The sequence below is a fragment of the Camelus dromedarius genome, chromosome 12 (genome assembly GCF_036321535.1).
Source record: "Camelus dromedarius isolate mCamDro1 chromosome 12, mCamDro1.pat, whole genome shotgun sequence".
NCBI lineage: Eukaryota > Metazoa > Chordata > Mammalia > Artiodactyla > Camelidae > Camelus > Camelus dromedarius.
Window position 1 is genome coordinate 38,627,120 of NC_087447.1, and position 14,717 is coordinate 38,641,836.

Here is a 14,717-nt window from a genome sequence, read left to right on the forward strand (position 1 = left end):
CTCCTCTTGTGATTATAAATAGTTGGTCTCTCTTGGCATAAACAATTCTTAAGGGTATATTTTTCAACTCATTGTTTGGAAAACTTAAGTACATAAATGCCATTAGCTTTAGCAGAGTTTTGTGTGCAAAGTCCTGGGTAACCATACATAATGCTGTTGCTTAATGGCCTTTGTATATTCCCTCTCCTGCAATTTCATAAAGCTTTTTGGAGTTTAGAAAATTTTCATGCAAAGGGATAATTAAGTCTTTATTATTAAAGTATGCCTTTCTTGGGATCATAACACAGGAACTGGCAAACAGGTTGGAAGGAAATAGTAAGTGAAAATGCATGGGTTGGTGTCGATGCTTAAATGTTAATCACATCCATTCTGCCAAGGAAACTGGTAGCATTAGAGCTTACATAATAACTGATCCATGACTTGCCAATGAATCCAATCTTTCTTCCTCCTCAAATCAGTTCAAAACAGGTGACTACTGAAGCTACATGAATGAGATGCAGGAACCATGGGCTCTTTAAACTGCCAGCCAGCAGGAGTAAATGGCAAGCAAGTTATCAATAAATTAACTTACTCTTTCAGTGGTAATGGGACTTTACCTTGATAGATAAAAGGAAAGTAATACTTTATATAATGTATATATTTTAATCTGTAAGATAAACTTATTGGAAGTGGAATTGCTGGTACAAGGGCATTTGCATTTTTATATTTTATAGACATCTGCAAATTATTCTTATACCAGTACAAAACTTTTACCAATTTTATAATATATCATTTTGAATGGTCAATCCAGTATTGGCATGCCTTATTTAAGAGTGGATAGGCTCAAGAAATACAGTTTGTTGATTTCCAGGAGGTAGGCAGAACCAGAGGCTATGACCCTTTCAGTTTCAAGTCCATTTAAATGCCAATAAAATAGTCTGAAGCAAAGGTTTCAGGAATAGCATTCATAATCATCATAAGAAACTCAAGGAAGAATGATTAAAAAAAGAAGAGTGATTTTGAACTACTAAGAATGTCTGGCAATATGAAAGAAGACATATGAATTAAGAACCTGGGTGCGGGTGAGGTGGGGTTAGAGGCTATGGAATCAGTAAACCATGAAATGAAAGATAAACAAAACAGGATTTAGAGAATAGTTGCAATCTATTTTTGAAATGTGGAAGAAAGACATTATACCTATTTCAGAAGCGTTCATTATTAGGGGAGGGGTGAGAAGAAGTCAACAATGATAATATAGATAAAATGTGGAATTGGATGCTATTGGAAACTAAACAGAGACAGTGAACTAGGGGGAAATACGTAAAGCAAGAAAGAAATATGAAAAGATGAAGATGAACCTAGAGAATGGAGCACTCTGGGAGAGACAGGACTTGCCAAAGAAAGAGAAGGAATAAAGAGAAATAAACTGAGCACATGCCTACACACAGTGGATGCTCTGAATAGATTTGTGGGATGAATAAGCAAACAACAATGAACCAAAAAATCAAAGATTAAAAAAAAAGATCCATTAGAAGAAAAATGTCACCACAAATAAAATAGTTGAAGGTATAAATAAGCCCTATTTAAGATACCATCTACATCTAAAAAATGAGATCATCATGCATAATCAAATATCTTATTTTATTTTATCTACAAGAGAAAAAGAGAAGATTTCATGTAAAGGTATAGAACTCCTAAGCAAATAAGGACTACGTTTTCTGTCACTGTAATGGAAAATCATGTACAAACCAAAAGCAGAGTTACAAGGTGTATAATTTAGGTTTTAATTCGAGCAAGCTGTTATCCAAATACAAAAACTTTCACAAATTTTTTCGTTTTAAGTAACTTAATCCCAGAAAATAAATTTAATCATCCACTAATGAGCAACTTTTGGCATCAAAGGTTACTTCAAAAAGAAACCTGATCTCTTAAGATAGACCTGAAAAAAATGACGCTGTTAAAATAGTAAGAAATCCTAAATCAGTGAGTATCTATTGAAGAGATAAGTACAGAAGAACAATAATTGGGAAGAATTATTTGTGATATGAGTTGGGGATTAGGAGAACGGTTACAATAAAAAGCAAATTAAAATAAATTGAGTAGTAATTCAAATCAATGGAGAATGAATGTGAGAAGAGCTGAGAAAAATAAAAAACAGAAAAGGTTTCCCATAAAAGTTAATCAAAAGATAATATTCTAATAAGATATAGATGCATTGATAAAGTAGAATATCCTTGATGCTTATTTTATGTTGATAGCTACTTGAATTAAAAAGAAGATTGTTGCCAAAGGGAATGAAAATAAACAAAAACAAAACCAAGCAAATGCATTGTCTATATAGCATGAAGAAAATCTAGAAAAAAATTAATTATAGAAATCGAGAGGTAAAAAGTAGAATGGCAGAACATAAACTGAATAGGACTGAAATAAATGTAAGTTTAAACAATCCTGTGGAAAGTGAAACAAAACAAAACAAAGAAACAAACAACCCCCTCCAAAAAAAGAAGAAAAGCCCCCACCACAATCACCATCACCACCACAAAACACTTCCACTAGGATTAATGCAATAATTTACTGGGGAACATTTGAAAAGGCTTACAAAGTCTACAAATAAGAAAAAATAAATTTAAAAAATACTAAAAAGATAAATTAATTAAAGTGAAGGAAAAGAAGGTAGGCTATCCAATACAGTTTAATTTAAGGCAAACATTATTAAAGGAAGCTAATTACATTAGTTATGTAATGACGGAAGTCCTAAGCTTCTGACTAGGGAGGTCTTTTCTTCCTGTTCCTGCTTTGTGTTGAGTATTGAGATGAATCACTGCCTGGAGAAGACGCCCAGTGAAATGAAAGCAAATGGACGAGTTGATAGCAGTGATGTGATGCTTGGGGCTTTCTTCCCTGGTCTCATCCCCTTTCCTTCCCTTAAACACATCTGCAGAGATATCACCTAGGATTTGGCCCTTTCCCATCACATACTACCCGGCCTAATGGTTAAGGCCCTAGAGAAACTTAAGACCGTCTGCTACAGTAACTAGACACCAAAGGGTACAACTAGTAAGAGTGAAAGTAAACTAAGCATGAAGCAGCTTAACTGCAACAGAGGGACCAAAGCATTTAGCATAAGCACAATACTTACCCTCAAAGACATGGCGAGGGTACTAGTAATATGAAGCAAGAACAAGAAGTCAAGAAAAAGAACCAAATGTAAATTGGGTGATAAGCAAATACGTACAGCAGCTGTAGCAACCTTGGCAAAGATGCACAACTTGAATCTAATCATGAGGAAATATCAGACGACCCCAAAGTGAGAGACTCTACAAAATAACTGCCTGGTACTCTTAAAAAACGTCACTGTCACCAAAGTCAAGAAGGACTAAGGTTACAAATGAAGGAGGCTAAAGAGACATGACAGGTAAATGCAATGTGGACCCTGGATGCAATCCAGACTTTTTATTTTTCATTTGCTACAGAGAAGTGCTGTCCACTATGGTGGCCACCAGCCACAGGCAGCTGCTGGATAATTGAAATCCAGCTAGTCCAGACTGAGATGTGCTATGACTGTAAAACACACACTGGGTTTTAGGATGGAAAGAAGAATGTAAAATATCTCAATTGTACATTTTTATATTAACTAGATGTTGAAATGATGCTACTTGGCTATATTGGCTTAATAACATTCATTATTAAGACTAATTTCACTCGCTTCTTTTTGCCTTTTTAAAGTAGGTACTAGAACGTTTAAATTACATTTCTGGCTTATTTTTGTGGCTTACATTATATTGATATTGTATGGTACTGCTATAAAGAACATTAGAAGTACAATTAGTGTACTTTGAACAAGGTATATAGATTTAATAATATATATATATTATTAAAATAATAGTATTTTATCAGTGTTAATGATAAATGGACTGTAATTCTGCAAGAGAATGTCCTTATTTTTAGGAAATATATACTGAAGTCCTCAGAGGTAAAGGAGCAGGCATGATGCCTGCTGTTCATTTGCAAAAGTATAGAAAAACATAAAGTGTATATAAATCTATGAAGAGGGAATGATAAAGCAATTACAGGATCCAGGTGAAAGTATGGAGTTCTGTGTACCATTCTCTCAATTTTTTTTTTCCATTTGAAATTATTTCAAAATAAAGGTTACAAAAACCACTCCCACACAGTGGTTAAAACAAGCAACACAGTAGTTGGGATACAAAGCAGGCTGCTTAGCAGTGAAGAAAGGAGTGATGTAGGGAAGAAAAATGAGGAACTTGCTCTCCCAGGAGGTGGCAGAAAGTATGAAGAGAACACAAAAAGTAAAACCCAGATATGGAGATGAGTGGAAGTGACAACAGCTGAGTCAATGAAGGCTCTGAAAGAGAAAAAGAGAGGAAATACTTGGAGAAAAAGAAATCTCTCTGAATTACGGGAAGAGGAAAAGACCTCATATTTAAAGGACTCATAGAAAAATATTTTTCAAAAAGAAAAAAGTCCACACTTGGTCACATTAACAGGGAAAATTAAGAAATGAAGAATTTGTTAAAAACATAAAAATATGAAATGCAGCAAGAGTAGGTCACCTAGGCAAATCCCCAAAATCTGACTGGCATCGGACTTACCCACTGGATATAAGAATCCATTGTTTCACAGTATGAAAGAACAGGTTTTTGAATCTAGACCTTCTATTTAGCCACATGCTATTTAAATGTGAGAGAATGATACAAATATTCTCAGGCGTCTCAGACTTTCGGGGATTTGCCTTGTAAAGACCTGCTATGGAAATACTCTTGTAGGAAATACTCAAAATGAAAAATACTAAAAAGCCGTGGGTGATCAAAATTTTAGTGAAGTTTATGTTTGTGTTAAAAAGCCACGACTAAAGAAAAGAAAAATACCCCTAACAATTCAGAAATAAAGTTTTGGAAAACAATCAATATGAAGTCTATATTTGGGTAGAAAGATCACAGAGACCAAAGGAATGAGAGCAGGCTAGTGCTCTTGCTTCGTTCAGGGAAGATATAAATACTAAAATGTTTATGAAATCAATAGAGATAAATAAACATAGGCATGTGTCTTAAATTAAAGGCAACCACTGTAAGAAGAAAAAAAAAATGAATCAAATAACTTTTAAGCCAGCAGCTGAAGACTTAACTCAGGCAATGGAAAGAAAAAAAAAATAGTTTCAGAAAATATAAAATAAGATGGCAGAAAAAATTGTAATATGATTGTAATCACAATAAATGTGGGATAAATGGAATGAAACAAAACAAATAAAGCCAGAGGGGCCTTGCATGGACCAATGATGCTCGCGTGCCATGACGTAACATTTCCCTTGGCACCTGGGGTGGAATAAAATAAAGACTTTCTAAAGTAAACATGTATGAGATTATTAAAAAAAAGAAAAGAAACTGTAAATTGCAAAAAAGCAGAAATAATCTTTACATACTCTTATCAAAGCAAAATAAACTTTCAATGAAAAAGTGATTCAGCAAGAAACTAAATCAGCACATGGAGACAACCAGAGAGCTTCTCTGTCTCCACCTGGACTCTGGGCTGAACAAATAGTGTCCCCTGAGAATTTATAACCACAGGTTTGGAGTTCAGCATTGCTCCATTGTTGTGTAGCTTTTGTGTTGCTCTAAAGAGGTCTGATCCTTTGTTACCTGTCTTTCTGAATGCTTTTAGGGTTGCCCCATCCCCATTACTAAAAATTTCATTTGGTGTTGAGCACTTCTTCATTCATTGTGCTGAGCACATGGTTCTAGTCTGGTCTTCGTACAATGAGTTGGCTCAGTTCTTCCACAATATCCTCTGTGCAGGGACTTAGGGTTCATCTTTCCTTGCTCTGATAAGACAGTTGCCACTTATCCATCTGTCTTTCATCTCCCCAGATTCTGGTACTATCTCTTGGATGGTGTGGACTTCCTCCTTCTGTTCTTGTCTTTGTGGATACATATATGTATCTAGTATTTTTTTATGGGGTTTGAAGAAAGATCAGAGATTGATGTGTACATTCAACCTGTGTGTATAACTGGAAGACCGTACTATTGATTTTTCCTTCTCCACTCCCAATCTGTGAGTTGTTGCCATCAGACTTCCCAAAGAAAGAGGGAAGGGAGGAGGTAAAGGGAAAAAAAGCTTTTTAATCCATTTTCTTTTGCCCTTCCTTTCACTGAAATGGTGTATCATGGCACATGTGCTTCGCACCAAATTCCATTTGCTGGCAACAGATTCTGTTCGTGACTCAGCTGGGAAGCTCTAATGAGCACCATTACTCAGCTTGGAAAGAGACTTCTCAGTGATGGGGAGAAGAAATGGGATTACTGATTGCTGAATGTTTAATTTTATTTCTGAAGCTAGGTCAAGAGAACGGGCCTTTGGTCCACATGTGGCTCATCACTGTTCTAGGCAGGGGGCTAAGGAAACCCACACATGGTCTTATTCATAAATGGGAAGAAACTTAGCAAGCTAAATATTATACCACTAACAATTCTTCCCAAATTAGTCTGAGGATTTAACGCAATCCCACTTAAAATTCTGACAGGATCCTTTACAGAACTTGAAAAAATGATTTCACAATCATGTATAAAAATAGAAAGACAATATTAAGGAATATCTTAAGAAGAAAGAGTACCTCCATCTCCAAGCCATAAACCTGGCTTGTCAGCTTTATGCTTTTCTCTCTCATTCCTCCACATCTAATCCATGTCAGAATAGTGCTAAAAGGTATCTCAAAACTATCCATTCTCTCCCTCACTACATCCGCTGCCTGAGTCCAAGATACGGTCATTGCAATATCCTCCAACCCATCTTCCTTACACCACCTGCCCCATCCAATGTGCTCCCCACTCAGCAGCCTACCTCTTCAGTAGCTTTTCATTGTTCCTCTCCCTCCACTCTCTTCCTTGCTCATTTTGTAACTACTTATCATTTATTCATTCAATCAACACTGTTTATTGAGAGGCTTTCAATATGCCAGACAATGAGTCAGGCACCCTCGGGAGGTAATGAACAAAGTCAGGCTTGATTCCTGCCAATACCCTAGTGGCTTTAAAGACAAAGGACAACAAACGTGAAAAAAGATTCAAGTGTGTTAGTAATTAAACCAATGCCAATTTAAAATAATAAGATTCATTTTTTATAACCATTAATTGTCCAAATCCAAATGGAAAAAAGTTACGATGGATGCTGAAGAGGCTGGGAAAAACAGAGGTATTTATTCATTATTGTTAATGTGGTGAATACAAATGTTTTGGAGACACGTCTGGCAAAAAAGTCTCAAGAATAAAAAAAAAAAAAAGTCCATATCCTTTGATCCAGCAGTCTTACTCTTGGGAATTTATTTCAAGGAAATAATTCAAAAGAAAAAGGAAAAATGAAGGAAGACTTTTAAGACCAAAGGTTTTTTTTTTTTATTGCAATGCTTTCTATATTAGCAAAAGACCTGACATCACCTAAACATTCAATAAAAGAACAGTTAGATAAGTGGTTTAGAGCAAGCTGATGTAATAAATTATGAATACAGAAACAAAATCAAATGCAAAATAGTAGGACATAACATGCTCAAATGTGATATAGAAATTCTGTACACAGTTGAATATCTGAAGAAATGAAAGCAAAGTGGTGGTATCTCATGTGATTAGACTTAAGAATGAATAATTTTTAAAAATTAAGTGACCCAGTGGAAAAGATGGCTGAATTTCTTGGTAAAACTAATTTTGATTCTGTAGAGTGTATTTCCCAGTGGCCATTTTTATATTCTAGGCAATGTGTTGTCAAATGAAGAAAAAAAAAATTGGCTCCTGGAAAAAAATGTTCTTTTTGTCAACATGTATTTGTTACGTGGTGTTAAAACCGATGTTTGTATCAAAAAAAATGGGGGGAGTTAAGCAGTTTACACTGTCAAGGGAGGTTACAGAGCCTCTGTAGGGTGGAAGCACTTGCCAGAAACCCAGAAGCTGTGTTCAGGGCAAGAGAGCAAAGGGACTCAGCCTCTGTTGGGCAACTCCCAATCGCCTGGCCAAGACTGGGCACATCTCCATCCCCAGGGACATACCTGGGTGGTTAGCATTGCCTGATCACCACATTCCTGTAAAGAGCTGGTGCTCCTGGACTGTTGCTGAGCACTATAGACATGCAGTACCGAGGACAGACACTGGGGGGCCTGCCCTTCTCCTAATACTGCAGGGTTCTGGAGTCTGGCTCAGTCTCAGCGAATCCAGACCTCCTCTGTTTGACTTCTAAGTTACTCTGTAGGTGTTCAGAATTTGGTATCAGTTGAGACCACGGTGGTATAGCAGGGCCTTATTAAAAGATGCTTTGTGAATGGGATATTTAATTTTATTGCAGAGGAGAGAAGACTGTCGTGTGACAGTCCCCAGAGGAAAGCAAAAGGGAGTCAGAAGATCTGAGCTTTGATTTTGGTTCTGAACATTCTCTGGCTATGTGATCCGAGAACTTAACTTCTTTGTGCTTCAGTGGTTTTTATTTTTTCCACTTATAAAATTAGGAGGTAGAACTTGCATGATCCAGCCTTCAAATAGATTTCTAGAAACTACTCAATTAAGAGTGTTTTTAAAAAATTTCACTATTTCCAGGTGGCTAGCAGGGATTTACGGAACTGCAATTGGAGGGGATGCTAGAGGTCATTTATACCATCCTCCTGCCTTCCTTATCTGATGCCAAGTGCCTCCTGGAGAGAGGGGTGTCATGGATACAAGGAGTACTCTGTTCTCCAAGAAAGGGAACCCAGAAACAGCATTTGGAACAAACCATTTTGTACAATGATGGAGAAGAGCCACCTGCAGATGCAGCCAGCCATAAGGGATGGCTGAAAGCACAAGGTGTTGTCCAGTTCTCCATGTAGAGTACAGGGTGAATTCTCTAGGGCACGTTACCCACAGACAGCTGAAGGACAGCCCCCTTATGGTCCTATCACAGAGGTTCTCCAGTGTGGTTACAGACCCCTGGGACCCCTTGGCCCTTTCTGGGGGGATCTGTGAGGCAAAAACTATTTTAACAATACCATTAAGACAAAATTTGCCTCTTACAATGTGTTGACATGAACACTAATGGGGCAAAAGCAATCATGAGTAAAACTGCTGGCACCTGGTGCAGGACAAGGCAGTGGCCTTGGACTGTATTAGTAACATATTCCTCACTGCCAGGGACTTGCTGCAAACAACCCCAAAAGTCGGTTTCACTTAAGAACGTCCTTGATGAAACAATAAACATTTTTTTTATTAATGCTCTACCTTTGAGTACACATCTTTTTATTATTCTACGTGACTAATTGGGAAATGCACATAAAGCCCTTCTGCTGTATACTGAGTACTGTGACTGCCTTGAATAAAAGCACTTGTATAATTGCTTGAGGTGCAAGCCGGATGCTTTCATTTTCAAAAAACATCATTTTTACTTTAAAGAACAAAAGACAAATTATGGTTATTCAGACTCAAGAATTTGGTATATATTTTCTAAAAAATGAAGTGAGCCTGTCACTTCAGGAAAAACAACTGACAAGACTTGTTGCCAGTGATAAAATCTGAGCTTTCAAGCAAAACTTGGGATCTTGGGAAACTTGTATCCGCTGCTATGAATTTGACAGCTTTTCAATACTTAAATGCTCTTCTGGTGAGATTGGAAGTGATCTTAACGAATGTGATTTTTGATATTGCATAATGAAATGACTCATCTGCATAACTCCACAAGCCAATATTTTCCAAATGACCAATATATGATGTTATAAAATTATTCATTTGTGAAAGATGCATTCAAAGTGCAAGGGAAAGCAATGCATTTTCAGGTAATAGAGTACAAGTTCAGTGATATGGTTTCACATTCTACATCGTAATTACCCTTTAAGAAACTACCATTTGTAGAGTTTTGTGTGGCATCAAAGAAGATTATCTGTAATTATTGCAAAAGATTATTTCAACATTCTTCCCTTTTTCAATATGAAGCAGGACCTTAAGTTGCTCTTTAATCAATCAAAAATACATATGGGTCAAATTTCTTAAGATGAGGACTGAATGAAGTGTCTCAGGGTGTGTGGTTGGTAATAAAGCTGAGAGCTTAATGAAAAAAAATACATACATAAAAATACATTTCTTCATATACTTAAACCAAAAAAAGAAAAAATACAGCCACCTCTCCCTCTCTTTCTGTTCAGAGACAGCCCACATTCTGTCTATGGAGTGTGTACCTACTTTTACTCTGAGCACCCAAAACCCACACCTTGTGGCCTTTCTCTTGCGTTTCAATGTATCTCTCCAAATAAATCTACCTTTACTCAAAAAAAAAAAAAAAAAAAAACCAAAACCACAACAGGTTAAATGCAGAGGAAAACATGAGGATCCAAGTGTCTTCAATTAAACCAGGAATTTAAAGAGATTTTCAAAAATGTGCAAATGATGTAACAAAGGTTTAATTTCCAGAATATATAAACAGCTCATACAATTTAGTAACAAAAAAACAAACAACCCAATCTAAAAATGGGCAGAAGACCTAAACAAGCACGTCTCCAGTGAAGACATACAAATGGCCAGTAGGCACATGAAAAAATGCAGTATCTCTAATTATCAGAGAAATGCAAATCAAAACTACAATGAGGTTATCACCTCATACCAGTCAGAATGGTCATCATTAAAAGACCACGAACGATAAATGCTGGAGAGAGTGTGGAGAAAAGGGAACCCTCCTACACTGCTAGTGGGAATGTAGTTTGGTGCAGCCATTATAGAAAACAGTATGGATATTCCTCAAAAAACTAAAAATAGATTTACCGTATGATCCACTCCTGGGGCTATATCCAGAGGGAACTCTAATTCAAAAAGATATATACACCCCAATGTTTATAGCAGCTAAACTATATATACAATAGCCAAGACATGGTAGCAACCTAAATGTCCATCGACAGATGACTGGATAAAGAAGTTGTGGTATATTTATACAACAGAATACTACTCAGCCATAAACAAGCATAAAATGCCATTTGCAGCAACATGGATGGACCTGGAGATCATCATTCTAAGTGAAGTAAGCCAGAAAGAGAAAGAAAAATACCATATGAGATCACTCATATGTGGAATCTAAAAAGAAAAGGAGGATACTAATGAACTCATCTACAAAACAGAAACAGACTCAGACATAGTAAACAATCTTATGGCTACCAGGGGAAAGGGGGTGGGAAGGGATAAATCTGGGAGTTTGTTAGCCACTAAATATAAAAATAGATTAAAAAAAATTTCTTCTGTATAGCACAGGGAACTATATTCAGTATCTTGTAATAACTTTCAATGAAAAAGAATATGAAAATAAATATATGTATGTATATGCATGACTGGGACATTGTGCTGTACACCAGAAATCAACACATTGTAACCAACTATACTTCAATAAAAAAAAGAGATTTGCAAAAATGTAAACCAGTGATGCCCTTTTCACTAAATTTCTTTTGTTTTGGATAGTATAGTTGTTTCCATAAAATATGTTAACATATAATGAGTTAATTATTGCTAATTCACTATGCATTACTTTTTAAAATTAATTAATATGTAATATTTTAAAATTTGTTTTAATTTTTTTGACTTACTTATCTGGAGTTAACAGTTATATTTTGTTTTTTTAATTTTAATCCTTATTTTTAATTGAAGTTTAGTTGATTTACAATGTTAGTTTCAGGTGTAAAGCAAAGCGATTCAGTTTATACATTCACATACACGAATTTTTTCAGATTCTTTTCCATTACAGCTCATTACAAGAAACTGAATATAGTTCCCTGTGCTGTATAGTAGGTCTTTGTTGTTTGTCTGTTTTGTTTATAGTCATGTGTATCTGTTAATTTAGCGACACAACCCACATAAACAATAGTATGTTGGAGTTCTCAATGGTTTGAAAAAGGGGTCCTGAAATGAAAAAGCCTGAGAATGGCTGGTCTGAGATCCTTGTGGAGAAAGTGGATAATAAGAGGAGGACTCGGCATTTATCAGTTTGCACTATTGTTGGGAAGCGTCATGACTTAATTGGGCTTAGCGGCCAGGGTTGTTTATTAAGATAGAATCATCCCTGGAGTGGCAAAATGAAAGTCCTCTATTACGTAAGATTGGCAGAAACCACATTTGTGAACACAGAAGTCTCAAGGTTCTGATTAGATCTTGCAGGGCACCTCTCTGTGCCCTTCCAATTGGCTCCACTGCCCCTGGTGTCCAAGTCAATCCTGTTCCCTCCAGGGAAGGTCTGGTCCACTCCCTGCTCAGGACTGGCCACCATGACTAATATGGTGCCTCTCAGATCATGGCGAGTGCCACTCTGAGTCTGACAGTCAGTACCCAGTACTTGGGAAGGCCCTGGGCACTTGCAGGAACTAAGAATGAAAGATGAGCAGATTGTGGCTTTTGTCCTGGAGGAATTCTCAGTCTGGGGGAGAATAAAGGCTCTTGAAGAAATAATTACAGTACAATGTGATGAATGCTCTTCTGTACATAGGGACCAAGTTTTTTCCAACCCAAAATTAGGACACACTCTGACATCCAACAATGAAACAATCCTGGGGGATCTGGAACACATGTCTGCTGTATGTACGAAGAAACTTCCAACAACTCTACAGAAATTCTGTGTAGATTTGTACTTGATTTGGCCCAAAGACCCAGAAACAATGGTCTGTACCTTTTTTTCCCCCTTAAATTCTGGGAAATAATAGTGTCAGAATAGAAAAGGCAAGAAGTGTCTTAGGATTACAAAAGATGAGTAATGAGCCCCTAACGTTTTATTTCCTCTGAGTTAGTGGATGGGAGGCACTGGAGGAAATTTTTTCCGTCATACTTGTTCCAAGTGGTTTTCTTTTCCCCCAAGGCGAGGAGTCCAAGTTCGTTCACACAGGTCTCCCACACCAGCTGAAGCGGATCAAGCTGAATCCCAGAGTCAGAAGAATGAACTAGTAAGAGGCTTCTAAGATGTCAAGCCTTGATTACATGTGGGCAAAATTAAACAATAGGGCTCTTGATCTGCCAAGAAATGTTGGGAGCCCCCTCTGGGTGGGCTGTTTGTGGACCACAGAGGTTCTGGTCTGGACTAGGTCTTCTTAAGTCCCCAACTATGTGCCCTTTGTGGCCCCCCTTCCTTTGGGGCTGACCCAAATCCCCCTTTTTAATCTCTTTCTCCCAGCCTCCCTGTTCTTTCTCAGCTGTGGAACTCCAAAGTGAACTGAACAAGAACAAAACACACAATGAACAGAAAGAAAGCATGCTCAATGCCACACACAGACATCCCACCACCCACAGTTAGAGAGAGTGGGTGACACTGGGTCTCAAAGGCAATCCAAAGGAAAGGCAGGACAAGGAGCCTGACAAACCCCTCCTGCATCTTGGACTCACTACCATTGGCACTCTGCTTCTGAGCACTCAGCACCTACAGATTCAACCAACCACAGATCACAAATATTTGGGAAAAAAAATCCCAGAAAGTTCCAAAACGCAAAACTTGAATTTGCCACGCTCCTAATAACTACTGACCTAGCATTTACATTGTGTTTACAACTATTGACATTGTATTAGGTACTATAAGTAACCTAGAGATTATTTAAAGTATACATAAGGATATGGGTGTGTTTTATGCAAGTACTATGCCATGTTATATAAGGGATTGAGCATCCATGGATATGGTATTCCCAGGAGTCCTGGAATCAACCCCCCTCGAATACTGAGGAGTAACTGTACTTATGTTGGACTGGGGCAAACCATGACGTCTCTGTGATTTTCAGTGAGCTCATCCACAAAAGTAGGTTGTTTTGAGGAGTCAATGTCACATACGTAAAATTGCTTGCCACATAGTAAGTTCACTATTCACAGTTATAATTTGCATATCATTCATGTGATTATTTAATTAGTGTGTCTCCCCATTAATTGGAGTTGCAAGAGAACATGGGTTGTGTCTTTTTTGATTTATTATTATTATATCTCTAGAGTTTAGCACAGTATCTGACACATATTAGGCATTTGTTGAGACAATTGTTTGATAAAAGAGAGTTGATGGGTCCTGATTGGGGATCTACTCTAAAACAGCAAGTTTGGGGTCACCTGACAACTGTCATGGGTTGATACTGGCTGTCTGGAGCATGGTGTCATGAGGATTCTAAGGTGGTATCTGGAACCAGCAGGGAAAGGGAGTGCTGATATGTTATCAATGCCTGCTAGGATACTGGTTGAGGATATTGAGTATTTGTTGACCTTGGTCTGTAGAGTCAAGAGCAGGTCCCTTTTGCCAGTTCTTTCAGCACAAATAGGCCTGTTGTATAACTCATGGATAGAGCCACATCAGTAGGACTGAGGTTACCAAATATGTGACCTGGAGATAAGCAGTTTGACCTCACGAATATTTTGTTTTAAACCACAGACAAGAAAACACTCAGAACAATGCTATGCAAAGAAGCTGAAAGCATACCACCATTGCATCTGCCTGTCTCGATGACTTCACTTTCTTGGAACGTATGTCTCATGAATTCATTGGGACGAGCTAGCAGCAAGTGTATCTCTCAATCAAACAGAACTTTGTAACATGCTTTCCCCCAACCCATAAAGTAGCCATTCTACTCACGAGGGTAGTCCTTTGGGTGTGTCTTCTCAGACCAATTCCCATAAAATGTGAGTCTGTACTTGGCAGTTCCACAGGCACAGCAGTCTAAGATTGGTTTGTCAGTCACCCCATCAAATGTGGAATCTGAAAGAATCAAGAAAGTCACCAAGTTA

At 37.4% G+C, this 14,717-nt stretch overlaps 1 protein-coding gene across 4 annotated transcripts in view; it reads right to left on the minus strand.

Moving 5' to 3' along the window:
• Window positions 1–14,717, minus strand: part of SPON1 (spondin 1) — a 391,445-nt gene that overhangs the window by 118,054 nt on the left and 258,674 nt on the right. For all 4 annotated transcript variants that reach the window (XM_064492555.1, XM_031459977.2, XM_064492554.1 and 1 more), the window contains one exon: window positions 14,566–14,688. In XM_064492555.1, the coding sequence (XP_064348625.1) occupies window positions 14,566–14,688 (123 nt within the window). The remainder of the gene's footprint in view (window positions 1–14,565; window positions 14,689–14,717) is intronic.